Source organism: Anabrus simplex, chromosome 1 (genome assembly GCF_040414725.1).
Source record: "Anabrus simplex isolate iqAnaSimp1 chromosome 1, ASM4041472v1, whole genome shotgun sequence".
NCBI classification, from domain to species: Eukaryota; Metazoa; Arthropoda; class Insecta; order Orthoptera; family Tettigoniidae; genus Anabrus; species Anabrus simplex.
Window position 1 is genome coordinate 536,563,378 of NC_090265.1, and position 13,434 is coordinate 536,576,811.

At 43.0% G+C, this 13,434-nt stretch overlaps 1 protein-coding gene across 2 annotated transcripts in view; it reads right to left on the minus strand.

The window, feature by feature from the left end:
• Positions 1-13,434, minus strand: part of CalpC (calpain-C) — a 459,003-nt gene that overhangs the window by 162,182 nt on the left and 283,387 nt on the right. For both annotated transcript variants that reach the window (XM_067135487.2, XM_067135486.2), the window contains exon 4: positions 7,046-7,304. In XM_067135487.2, coding sequence (XP_066991588.1) covers positions 7,046-7,304 — 259 coding nt within the window. The remainder of the gene's footprint in view (positions 1-7,045; positions 7,305-13,434) is intronic.

Here is a 13,434-nt window from a genome sequence, read left to right on the forward strand (position 1 = left end):
CCCCTTTGTTTAGCAGCTCTACAGCGACTCCCGTTTTGGAATATATTGAGATCAAATGTCATGACGCAGCGAGAGATTCGAAACAAACTCTTCCGTCTCAACTATCTACTCTTCAGGTGTTTGATGGGATCCTTGCAGGAATATCACGTAGTCTGTAATTATACTTTACAGCAGGTTGACTAGTATGGAAAGTGGTCGCGTGAAGTTCAAGCGGAAACCACTAAGAGCGAGCCGCTGTAGAGGAAATACACATTAACACTTGAAAGTGTGAAAGTTCTATAATAGGCAACATAAATCCAGAGAATGACTGGAAATTACACCACACGCTTTCAGGGTTCTTATAAATGTTAATAACATCCTTGCAGTTCAAATTATGTTATCCTGCCGTCAGAGATTGCTTCAGTACAACACCCACACATACCGAGCTCGATAGCTGCAGTCGCTTAAGTGCGGCCAGTATCCAGTATTCGGGAGATAGTAGGTTCGAACCCCACTGCCGGCAGCCCTGAAAATGGTTTTCCGTCGTTTCCCATTTTCACACCAGGAAATTGCTGGGGCTGTACCTTAATTAAGGCCACGGCCGCTTCCTTCCCACTCCTAGCCCTTTCCTGTCCCATCGTCGCCGTAAGACCTATCTGTGTCGGTGCGACGTAAAACAGCTAGCAAAAAAACCACCCACACACAAAATACTTATAGTATCCACCCATCTATTTATCAATAATAATAATAATAATATTTCTTTCTTTCTTAATCTGTTTACCCTCCAGGGTTGGCTTTTCCCTCGGACTCAGCGAGGGATCCCACTCTACCGCCTCAAGAGCAGTGTCCTGGAGCGTGAGACTTTGGGTCGTGGGATACATCTGGGGAGAATGACCATACCTCGCCCAAGCGGCCTCACCTGCTATGCTGAACAGGGGCGTTGTCGTGGGATGGGAAGATTGGAAGGGATAGACAAGGAAGAAGGAAGGAAGCGGCCTGGTGTTAAGTTTGGTACCATCCCGGCAGTTGCCTGGAGGAGAAGTGGGAAACCACGGAAAACCATTTCGAGGATGGCTGAAGAGGGAATCGAACCTCCTCTACCTCAACTGACCTCCCGAGGCCGAGTGGACCCCGTTCCAGGTTTCGTACCACTTTTCAAATTTAATGGCAAAGCTGGGAATTGAACCCGGGCCTCCGGGGGTGGCAGCTAATCACACTAACCACTACACTACAGAGCGGACTAATAATGTTATTATGTACCTTAAGTCCACAGTCGCTTTCTCTCCACTCCTAGCCCGTCCCCATTCTATCGTCGTCATAAGACTTATCTTTGTCGGGCCGACGTAAAACAAAAATAGTATCATTCTAACAAGAAGAGCCAGACCATACGTCCAACCGACGTCAACGAGCTTTAGTGTACTGCACCTGTTGGGGGACAATCAACAGTAACTCCTGTATAAGGGTTTAGGTCAATACGTTTTCGTTTTCGAAAAAAATTAGGCAATGCCAAATATCATGACGCAGGATCCCATTCGGACCAACTGGAGGTGATAGAACTCTAAAAGGCGAACAAATGTTACTTAAACATGTTAGGTCCACAACCTAATAATTTCCGAAAAAATGATGAACCCCGACTCTAATGTAAAGGAAATACAATTGCATAGTTACGCTACAGTCGAGTCTCATCGCGGCTATACATATTGTATAAACTAAATTATTTGAGGGAATATGAAGATAAAAACTGCGAATAAATATATTAAGCAAACTACAGTAAGTTTTAATTTCTACATAAAATGAACACAAACGTTCTCACAATTACTATTCGATCTCTCGTTGACTCACTCGCGTTCTGCTTGTCATGGTTTGCCTTCACAGTGCGACGAAATCCTCTGCACCAAGCACATTTGACAAAAGCCACAGTTCTTTCTTAATCCATTTAACGTCAAGGGTCATGACCTGGAGAGTGAGACTTTGGATCGGGGAATACAACTGGGGACTAGGACCAGTACCTCTCCCAAGTGGCCTCACCTGCTATGCTGACCACGGACTTTGTAGGGAGCATGGGAAGATTTAAAGGGATAGGTAAGGAAGTAGACGTGGCCTAAAGTTAGGTACCATCGCGCGATTTGCCTGAAGTGGGAAACCACGAAAAATGACTGAGGTGGGAACCGACCGCATTCCCCCCCCCCCCCTCTCTCTCACCTACTCAGCTGACCTTCCGAGGCTGAGTGGATCCCGTTTCACTCCTTGTACCACGTTTAAATTTTCGTAGCAGAGCCGGGAATCAAGCCCGGATCTCCGGGGGTGGAAGCTAAACACACTAATGAATCTCAATAGCATCATCTCAGTGATGAAATTCTCGCTGTGTTTCGGAGGGTGTGTGTGAGTTTTGGAGCTGTCCAACAAAATTCTTGACTTGGCGAAAGGTCACACGGTTGAAACATGGGTGTGCACTTCGGCGGAATAACTTTCACCGGGCAAGTCGGCTGGATTTCGTCCTCCACGAACGTCGAATCATACACGGCCCATGAATCCTGTTTACCCATGATATAGGGTTTCAAAACATGTTGCAAGTGCAACTTGTAAATGCCGGTTGTCAATTTACCGGGTTTTGAACGTGTAACGTACATGTTTTTGCATATTTCAGTAATATCATTTACTTCATGCTCCATTCTCACTCCGAAATCGTCGGTGTTTTTCTGTAGGCAAAGAAAAACTTTCGGGAGCAATTTTCCAGAAAGCGTCAAAGAATATTGCACCGTGTAAGATTGCACCGCAACCACGGTTTCTTTTTCACCCTTATGGGACAGAGTACGTTGGATATTTAATAGATATTCGCAGCCCGTTTAGTCGGTACTGATAATATAATCTGTATCTGTTTTGACAAAACGTGCTGTCTGCTTGTCGAAGAGCTCCACTGCTGTCAGCGTATCTTCGTGTGTCGTTGTATCCTTGAACGAGACATACTGTGTGACGCCACGATGCCGGATTCGATGAGTTTTCTTGAAATCTTTCACCCAGGACGAAGAAGAGGTAAATTTGAAGTCACTATCAACTGTATGCTGAAGTGCTCCACTCCTGCTGAGGAGGGAACCGAACCCCCTTTATTCAGTTGACCTCCCGAGGCTGAGTGGACCCCATTCCAGCCCTCGTACCACTTTTCAAATTTCGTGGCAGAGCCTGGAATCGAACCCAGGCCTCCGGGGGTGGCAGCTAAGCACACTAACCATTACACCACAGAGGCGGACCTTTTCTTTACCAGATCAATTTCGGTGCCATCCTTCAGTATACTCTACTAGTTTTGATTTCATGGATATTCTCCTTACAACCAATACCTTCGTTTTCTTTATATTCAGATAGCATTTGTAACAGGTGTCCATATTCTATTCTGAATCTGCAACTATTATTACAATTCCACCAGCAAATACGACATACTAATATAACAGATCATTTTTTTGTCGTGACCAATGCTGATAGGCATAAAAGTTTGACGAATGGTAAGAGGAAACATGAAAAAGGTGAGAATGTAAAGCAAAAGCTTATTCAGACAACGAAGTATTATTATTATTATTATTATTATTATTATTATTATTATTATTATTATTATTATTATTATTATTATTATTATTATTATCATCATCATCATCATCATCATCATCATTATTATTATTATTATTATTATTATTATTATTATTATTATTATTATTATTATTATTATTATTATTATTATTATTATTTCAAAAGGAAGTACAGCGGGATAGCTATCCCCAAATCGGGCGCAGATCAGACTACTCTATCGCACTTGGTGGCAGGGTTACGTGTGTGGAAAGCCATTACCTCCCATTCCTCATTGCTTTCTCCTGCTGAACACCGGTAACTCCGACGACAATAATTACTCTGAGCACTTCACATTAAGTACCCTAAATGTGTGTTAAGTTTCTCCAGCTGTCAGATAGAAGTCGTTCAATTACGTAGCTAATGCTTAAAATTTCAATGGTTTGCAGTTGACTGAATTATGACATGATTTCAGTTTAAAAAGGTAAAGGAAGAACACTACTGAAGCCACCACACTCAATACTGAAAAGCATGCTTGTAGTTGTCCGTGACTGTTGACATCGCGATCAGTCACGGTACCTCTGGTTTTATACGGGTGAAGCTAGAAACTATGTCACTCGGTTGTCATGCTCTCTAACACACATCAGTACAATCAACAATGTATTTTTTTTTTTGCTAGGGGCTTTACGTCGCACCGACACAGATAGGTCTTATGGCGACGATGGGATAGGAAAGGCCTAGGAGTTAGAAGGAAGCGGCCGTGGCCTTAATTAGGGTACAGCCCCAGAATTTGCCTGGTGTGAAAATGGGAAACCACGGAAAACCATTTTCAGGGCTGCCGATAGTGGGATTCGAACCTACTATCTCCCGGATGCAAGCTCACAGCCGCGCGCCTCTACGCGCACGGCCAACTCGCCCGATCAACAATGTAAAGAAGGGGATATATACGACCGTCTGCAAAGGGACACAGAGGTGGTATGCGACGTTGTAGAGAAAACTACCGAAATTCTACAAGCAATGGAGATATATTTCTGGAGATGAAGTTGTGGTCTTATCACACTGGACAAATATCGCATAAAATTAGAGCAGGGATGGCCAGGTAGGTATTCACGACCTCGGAACTAATACGTGAAGCAACCGTCCCGTAGCGCATGGAATACCTGATATTATTTCGTTGTGTGTTCTAACGTCAACATGACACTGCCTCAGCGTAGTAAACGTAGTATATGTATTTTTTATCAGTCAACTTGCATCATGTATAATCAATTGTTTCGTAACAAGACGAGAACAGGATCTCGACGATATTCAATGAAATTGTGATCGCATCAGTAATGCAGTAAGCTCGCAGTTGCGACGAACGGTATCCTGTAAAAAAGAAGTGAATTCTTAGGCGAGACTATCTTTACTGTACGACAGTAAAATCCGGGTGGACTCAGGATATCTTAGTCATAAGTTGGACATGTAAGTAGCGAGAATGATTGCTGGTACAAACTGATGGGTACAGGGCATGGGGGGAGAGAGGCTAAGTCAAGAATAAACTCGATGGATGAAGCTGTACGCATAAATTGGCTTCGGTGGTGGGATCATGTGAGGTTACACAGGATAATAATTTACTCCGCCATGAAGAGTAAGGGAAGTAGGGGCCAAGGCGTCGGTGATGATTAGAACCAGTTTTTCTTCTTAATCTGCTTGCCCTCCAGCGTTGGTTTTTCCCGCGGACTCTGCGAGGGATCCCACCTCTACCGCCTCAAGGGCAGTGTCCTGGAGCGTGAGACATTGGGTCGGGGGATGAACTGGGGAGGATGACCAGTACCTCGCCCAGGCGGCCTCACCTGCTATGTGAACAGGGGCCTTAGTGGAGGATGGGAAGATTGGAAGGGATAGACAAGGAAGAGGAAAGGAAGCGGCCGTGGCCTTAAGTTAGGTACCATCCCGGCATTTGCCTGGAGGAGAAGTGGTAAACCACGGAAAACCACTCCCAGGATCGCTGAGGTGGGAATCGAACCCATCTCTACTCAACTGACCTCCCGAGGCTGAGTGGACCCCGTTCCAGCCCTCGTACCACTTTTCAAATTTCGTGGCAGAGCCGGGAATCGAACCCGGGCCTCCGGGGGTGGCAGGTAATCACACTAACCACGATACCACAGAGGCGGACAGAACCAGTTTTTAATTATTTAAATGTAAGAGGTGTGTCACTAAATGTAGGAAGAGGATTGTAGAGCCGTCAATTAATTCACAGAAGTTTGCGGACTATTATGATTATGTATGTATGCTATTATTTTCTTTTACGACTTAAAAAACGACTAACATTTAATTACAAACTATTCTCGATGATGATAACATATTAGCCAACATAATACATTAGCTCTTTTTAATTCGGGAAAAATATAATCTCTAATCCAATTTTAATAAACACTAGATGTGCAAATACATCTATAAGAATGTAAGCTAATGGGTTCATACAGCATTGTCCTCCTTTTTAATCTTTAATACTCCTGGAAAGCTTCTATTTACTGCCACTTTACTTTAGTACTACAACTCAGATAAGTCTAATAATAATGTTATTGGCTTTACGTCCCACCAACTGCTTTCACGGTTTACGGAGATGCCAAGGTGCCAGAATTCAGTCCCGCAGGAGTTCTTTTACAAGCGAGTAAATCTACCGACACGAGGTTGACGTATTTCAGCACCTTCAAATACCGTCGGACTAAGCTGGGATCAGAACGCTAGAGCCTCAACCACCCGAACCACTCAGCCCGGCACAGTGAGAGAGGTCTTACCTTCATTTTTCGAAGGGTCAGATCCCTTCGATTTCTTTCCCTCCGATTAGTGCTCACTGAGGATGGTTGTCTAGTTGCACTCCCTCTTAAAACAATTATTACCACTATCATCACCACCCACGGGAGTAGCTCGACTTGCAAGTATGTACACTGTATATGTCTTTGCTTAACGTCGCACCGACACAGATACTGTAGGTCTTATGGCGATGACAGGACTAGGAAAGGACTACGAGTAGGAAGGAAGCCTAAATTCAGGTGTAGCTTCAGCATTGACCTGGCGTGAAAATGGGAAACCACGGAAAAAATCCTTCAAAGCTGCCGACAGTGGGGTTCGAACCCACTATCTCCTGAATGCAAGCTGGCAGCTGCGCGACCCTAACCGCACGGTCAACTCGTTCGGTTCTTAAAATGTTTATGTTTGAATTTATAGTTCAACAAGAAGAAACTTTAGGAACCCATGACAGATTTTAACTAAGGTAGCAGTAGCACATATTTTGTTGAGAATAGGGTCTTTCATACTTTCTAATTACACGATGTAAATGTAAGCTCCTCAATTACTTTACTGTTATACATATTCCTCAAATCATTTTCAAGGGACATAAAATACCACGTGGAACATGTCAGCGTGAGAGAGGGAGAAAAAAAAGGGTGATAATTAGCCATTCAAAGCACAGTTTTCCCGGAAAGTGGTAGTACTATGAACACAGCTGGTAGAACAGAATGATACTCACTTTGCATACGCCTTCTCCAGGAGGCCTGGCCAGAACTGGTCTGAGTGTTGCGCCTGCAGGAAGGCAAGCCTGCCGTGCACGGTAGGCAAGCGATCGTCCACCAACACCTCGACCCACTCACCACACCACCACAAGCGGAACCGGAACACTCCGGCATACTGCTCGGGACTGGAGAACGTTTGGTCGGCGGGAACCACGCGGTAGAACAGTCCCTTGCTGAGATAGAGCACTCCTAGACAGGACACGAGCCAGCGATCACCTGAAAACAACAGATGTACATGATGACTATATAGAATAGTTTTAATAAAGGTAGTTGTAATAATGAAAATGCCGGGCTGAGTGGCTCAGACGGTTAAGGCGCTGGCCTTCTAACCCAAACTTGGCAGGTTCGATCCTGGCTCAGTCCGGTGGTATTTGAAGGTGCTTAAATACGACAGCCCCGTGTCGGTAGATTTACTGGCACGTAAAAGAACTCCTGTGGGACTAAATTCCGGCACCTCGGCGTCTCCGAAGAGGGACGTAAAACAAATAACATTATTATTATTATTAATAATGAAAATGGTTGTTTGTATGTGCGAGTGTGGTCAACCTAGCAGAGTAGGCCTACAAAGTACAATCAATCCTTTCAGAGTCACGGGATGGAGGTTGGTCTCTGAGAATGCCAACCACACTCATTGCAGGAACAATAATGTTATTGTTTTTATGTTCACTAACTACTTTTTGACTGTTTTCGGAGACATCGGGATGACGAAATTTTGTCCCGCAGGAGTTATTTTACGTGCCAGTAAATCCACCGACCACAGGCTGACGTATATGAGCACCTTCAAATACCACCGGACTGAGCCAGGATCGAACCTGTCAAGTTGGGGTCAGAAGGAACTGCAGAAACGCCACGGCATAATCTTAAGACTCAGAGTCCGGGTGCGTCTTCATGTAGGTTTTAAGAATAACGGTACAATCCCAAGAGAAAAGGAGAAAATCACGTTTGCTGATATCCTTATCTCTTAAGAAGGGGCTGCCTAGCCGAGGTGGTCAATGCGTGCACGATCCACTCGAAAGGACGTGGGTTCGATCCCCTGTCAGGCAATCGAAAAATTCAGAAAGGGGATTTGAACTTCTGGAGAAGTTCACTTACCCTATATAAAAAATAAGAATCAGGTTAACTCCTATGCGCAAAGGTGGTAGGGTATACAGCCAATTATTATATCCCACTTACAGTGCTGAGGATAGGTACAGTGGTGGCTTTTACCTTCCAATCCTCAAAGGACCTGCATAGCCTGTGCGGAGATTACTTTCTTTTTTGATTTCCATTTAAGCAGTAGCATCAGATCCTGGAAGGAAGGAGTGTGTAGAAATTGTGAATGAACCTGGAAATGAAAACTAAATAATGTGTATTCGGACGTTGGTGATTTTCATTTAATAGCTTTGTTAAGGTTACTTCTCCCTTCCTCGTTCTACCTCAAAGAACATCCACTGACAACTCCTCCATGTCTATCATCACATTAACTTAGACACATATCTGGGAATTACTCTGTCACCTTATTCTAAGAAGACTGAGCGAGAATATCTCCTGTTGGGCTATAAAATACTCGGGAATATAACGTAAGTTTCATAGAAGATCAGTATGTAAGTTATGCTACCAAATAAATAAATAAATAAATAAATAAATAAATAAATAAATAAATAAATAAATAAATAAATAAATAAATAAATAAATAAATAAATAAATAAATAAATAAATAAATAAATAAATATATAAATAAATGAAAAACATATGAAATAAAATCACTTGAGAATAAATACACACACAAAAGGAAAAGAAAACCAAAGAAAAGCACAGTTTAGTCATATGAACATTATAGACTACAGATCAGATTTTGAAGCTCAGTGACTAAAGCGAACTAGACGACTTCAGCTATGAACGAAAAAGAAAGAAAGAAAGAAAGAAAGAAAGAAAGGGACAGCAGATTATTTTCCCCCTGAATTAAAGATATATCTTTCGTGCCAGAGAGTAAGAGTATAACTTATGTTACATCGTGTCCCAGAGTACAAGTCATTGATTTCATTTTCAACAGTTAGCAGAATAAAACGATTATTAAAACATGAAAATACATATCATTTCAAACCCTCTATTAATGAATAGGCCTACTGTCTCTGTTCTTAAAACTTCAAACTTACATCCTGAAATGGAGCTACTTTTGACTTATAATACTTTTTAGCCCTGGCATGAGCCATGCTCTTATTAGAGTTTATATAGCCGAGGCGATAAAGGTGTGCTCGGTTCACGAGGAGAACGTGAGATCGATGCCCCATCAGAAGTTCGAAACATTTAGAAACGAGTTTTCAACTTCTGGAGAGCACCGGGGCTGCGCCAAAAGTAAGTAGGCCTACTAGAGGTAGTCGGGCATATCTATCCCACTTAAGTGTCCAGGTTACGGAGAGTAGAAGATTTACCTTCCACTCCTCCAAAGACCTTCAAGGTCTGTAGGAGGTTTTTCTGTTATATGTTCATATCATCATCATAACCGGCCTCGGTCTGTACTAGAAAGTTCAATTAGCAGCTACTGATTACATTAGAGGCACTGTTTAGTCGAGGCGGTAGAGAGCCCGCCACGTTCATTCAGAAGGACACGAGTCTAATTCCCTACCAGGACGTCAAGAAATTTGGAAAAGAGATATCCAGTTGTAACACATGCCTCTGGGCTCTATTCAGCCTGTAAGCGAAATGAGTTCTTAATTCCTAAGCACAAAGATGGCTGGGCAGAAAACTAATTATGTGCCAAGGTTACTACAGTTAGTTGAAGTCCTTACCCGTAACTTCTACGTAGAACTTCATGGTCTCTACGGAGATGGATTTACTTTACTTCAATTCAATTGCATTAATCCTGTAAAACTGATCTCTTCGAAATTAGTCGACCATAAGAATGAACTTGCTTTCACAGTTTTTTCTTTTGCTAGAGATTAACTAACTCAGATAGGTTTCTGGCGACGATGGGAGGAAAGGGCTAGGACTGGGAAGGAAGTATTCCCACGGGTGTCTTAAATAATAAAATGTGTACTGCTCCTTTTTAGTTACCTATGCATCATGTAATAGTCATATTTCTGTACTTACTATATGTGTTGTCAAGATGACTCAAAAATATGCACCGAAACATGAAATTAATTACTATTCCAGCAAAACACATTACTCGCAGTGATGTAGGTTAACGTATCGGGGAAACACTTTGTTCAGGATGATAGCTTAAGTCGTTGAGGATCTGGTATTATTATTATTATTATTCTCCTTTAGTAATAGAGGAGCTATTTTGCCACCTGCCAGTCAAAGAACAGGAACAGCGGATATAGAGTTAATTCCTTTTGGCACTTGTCCATCTTCACTCATTGAAACGAGGACAAGAAGTTGATTAATATGCTCACCAAAGCAGGTCATATTACCATAGAAATGGCAAGACGGTGGCCTTGAGATGGTACACCTCATTAATTTATGCGGAAATTGCTGTTGTCATCCCTCAATGGAGCGACAGAAGGGAAAGTCAGTTTTCACTTGCCACTCGTTCCGACCCACATAGCGCGCTCGGTGATCGGAACAGCCGCCGGATACAGCAGCTTTGGGGCATCAAGACCACGCCTGCTGAGCTCCCTTTCCGCAAGAGCGATTGTTTTTACGGATTTGATCAAATCACGAATGTTCATTTATTTCACAAGGACATGAGGTCATGTTATCTACCTAAGCGGAAACATTTGGCTTTGGGACAGGAGGGTAGAGGAGAGTGTGAATAACACATCTCCTCCATACAGGGCCAACGGCCGTAGCCGTGTTGAAACACCGGATCCCGTGAGATCTCCGAAGTTCAGCAACATTGCTCGTGGTCAAGATCTGGATGGGTTGCCACGCGCTGTTGGTGGGGGGTACGGGAATGGAGGAGCGGAAAGGAACTGGCCACCCTACCGTACGTAAACTGCGGCTCAGGCACACCTCTGCGGAGGTTCGGACCTGCCTTCGGGCAGAATACACCCTTACCTTACCATACAAGAAACAAAGTGATGCTACTGATTAAAGACAGAAATTTAAGGAACTGTGTGCAGAAAAAGTCGGGAAATAAACAAAACTAAATTAAATGAAGTAATGGGAACTGCCTTTTCCCCGCAGAGAAACACTTCATATCAACTATCCGAAAGTTCATGAGGTCCGGCTCCTTGGCTGAATGATCAGCGAACTGGTCTTCGGCTTGGCTCGGGGGCTGGTCGTTTGTAATCGCTTCAATACGCATCGTTATTTATGGACAGTACACCACCTCACACTACTTACCACCACAGAAACACGCAACAGAACTGGGGTGAAGGAGGGCATGTAGCCGAAAAACTAAACTTAATCTATATTAATACCGAGCCCAGATAATTAGGAAGAATGAGAGGAAAGGAGGAGGATCCAAAAGTTCATATTAATAAAATGAAAAATAAAACGAAAATAATCCCGACGTAAAAAATCTTATAGACAAACATTGACTCGTCGCTTTTATTTTTCTTTGAAAAATTAAAATAACATCCATCTGAGTCATCCGTATCAAGTCACTTCCAAACTAATGCACAAAGTTTCATTCCATGACAGGACTAAACACGCTGCACTGTTAGGAGGTTAAATTTCCCGCAGTGAATATTTTCTTACCTTTTAGGATGCCTCAAATCACTGATTAAAAATGCTGAAACATCCATACCAGTTCAAGGCTCGGAAAAACTATGAATTAACACGGACTCCATGATGAGAAATGCAGTATTTAAAGACACAAAGACAATGAAATGATGGCACAAGATGTTCTTCAGATTGATGAGAAAGTTTACGTAAGGAAAGCAATATGAATAATTTGAGGTGAAATACATTATGCAGTTCAACTGCAGCAAACCTACTGCCCTAATTTAAAACAAGTAAACTTTGATGAATTAGTAATTTTTGTCACTATGTTCATTAACATGGTCTGAATTTGAAATCAGACACTCCAGAGCTCCGACATTCGAATGCACACATTGCCAATGGATCGATCCCCGTGTTAAAAAAAATTTAACATAGGTTGTAGAAAAGGAAGGAAGGAAGGATAGCAGATTATGTATCCTATGAATTAAAGAGAGCATGTATCGGTCTATTTGCCTGCTGCCATTTCTTGATGGATTCAGTACTTTTGTATCCATCTCTTGGCACAGGCCAGAGTAAAGTGTAGCTTCCACCGAAGTCCCAGTCTCATCCATGGCTGTGACAATATGGAAGCTGCTGGGGTATGGGTGGTGCTGAGTAATGACATTCAGAACATAACTAGTGCATGAGTGTTATGAAAGGTGTTGCTCATAGGGTCAGTCGTGCTGCAATAGCACTTTCTGACCCAGTGAGAAAAGCAATGGCAAACTACCTCACTCCTCGTCTTGCCTAGTACGCCTCATTTTGGCTTGCCATTGGTTTTTGCGGTTTCCTTATAACCGCATAACCTTTGGTGGTGCTATTTGAGGATCCAACCAGCCTCTGGGCTGATGACCTAACAGACAGACATATATCGGTCTACTCTTACTAGTAACATAACTGGTCTCTATTTCCCTTTAAAACACTTAGCATTTACAGCACTGAGCTGCGATTTAATCAGCAATGAGTTTCTGAAGGCCAACATGGAACCAAGTCACCCGAGTAATCGACGGACAAGGAAGATTCCAGCGATTCCAGGAGCAATGTTAGCGCCAGTACTGCAAACCAAGTCTCAAGAAGCCACACTCTTCCCTAAACAGACATCCCTCTAAGTCCCCCTGTGGGTGGAGGCGGTAGAATAATACCCACGTTATCCCCTGCCTGACGTAAGAGACGACTAAATGGGGCCCCAGGGGCTCTCAACTTGGGAGCGTGGATTGGTGACCACGGGGCCATTCGCTGAGTCCTGGTATTGTTCCCACTTGTACTAGGCTCCTCACTTTCATATATGCTATCCGACCTCCCTTGATCAACTCTTGTTCTTTTCCGATCCCGACGTTATTAGAGCACTCGAGGCTTAGAGTGTCTTTCATTACCACGCCTTTCGTGACCCTTGTCTTTCTTTGGCCGATACCTTCATTTTTCGAAGTGTCGGATCCCTTCCATTTTTTCTCTCTGGTTAATGTTATATACTGTAGAGGGTGGTTGCCTAGTTGTACTTCCTCTTAAAACGATCCTCATCACCACCACCACCACGGTTCCTCTAAATCATGCACTGAACGTAAATAGTAGGCTAGTACTATACATAGCAGTAAATACACAGCATATTATACAACAAATATTTCGGGCTGATCGCTTAGTAGTTTCCATCTCCTGAAAGTTTCAGCAGCAATAACTTATTATTCGAAACGCTATCCCCAATCACCATAGAGTTGTCTTTAAT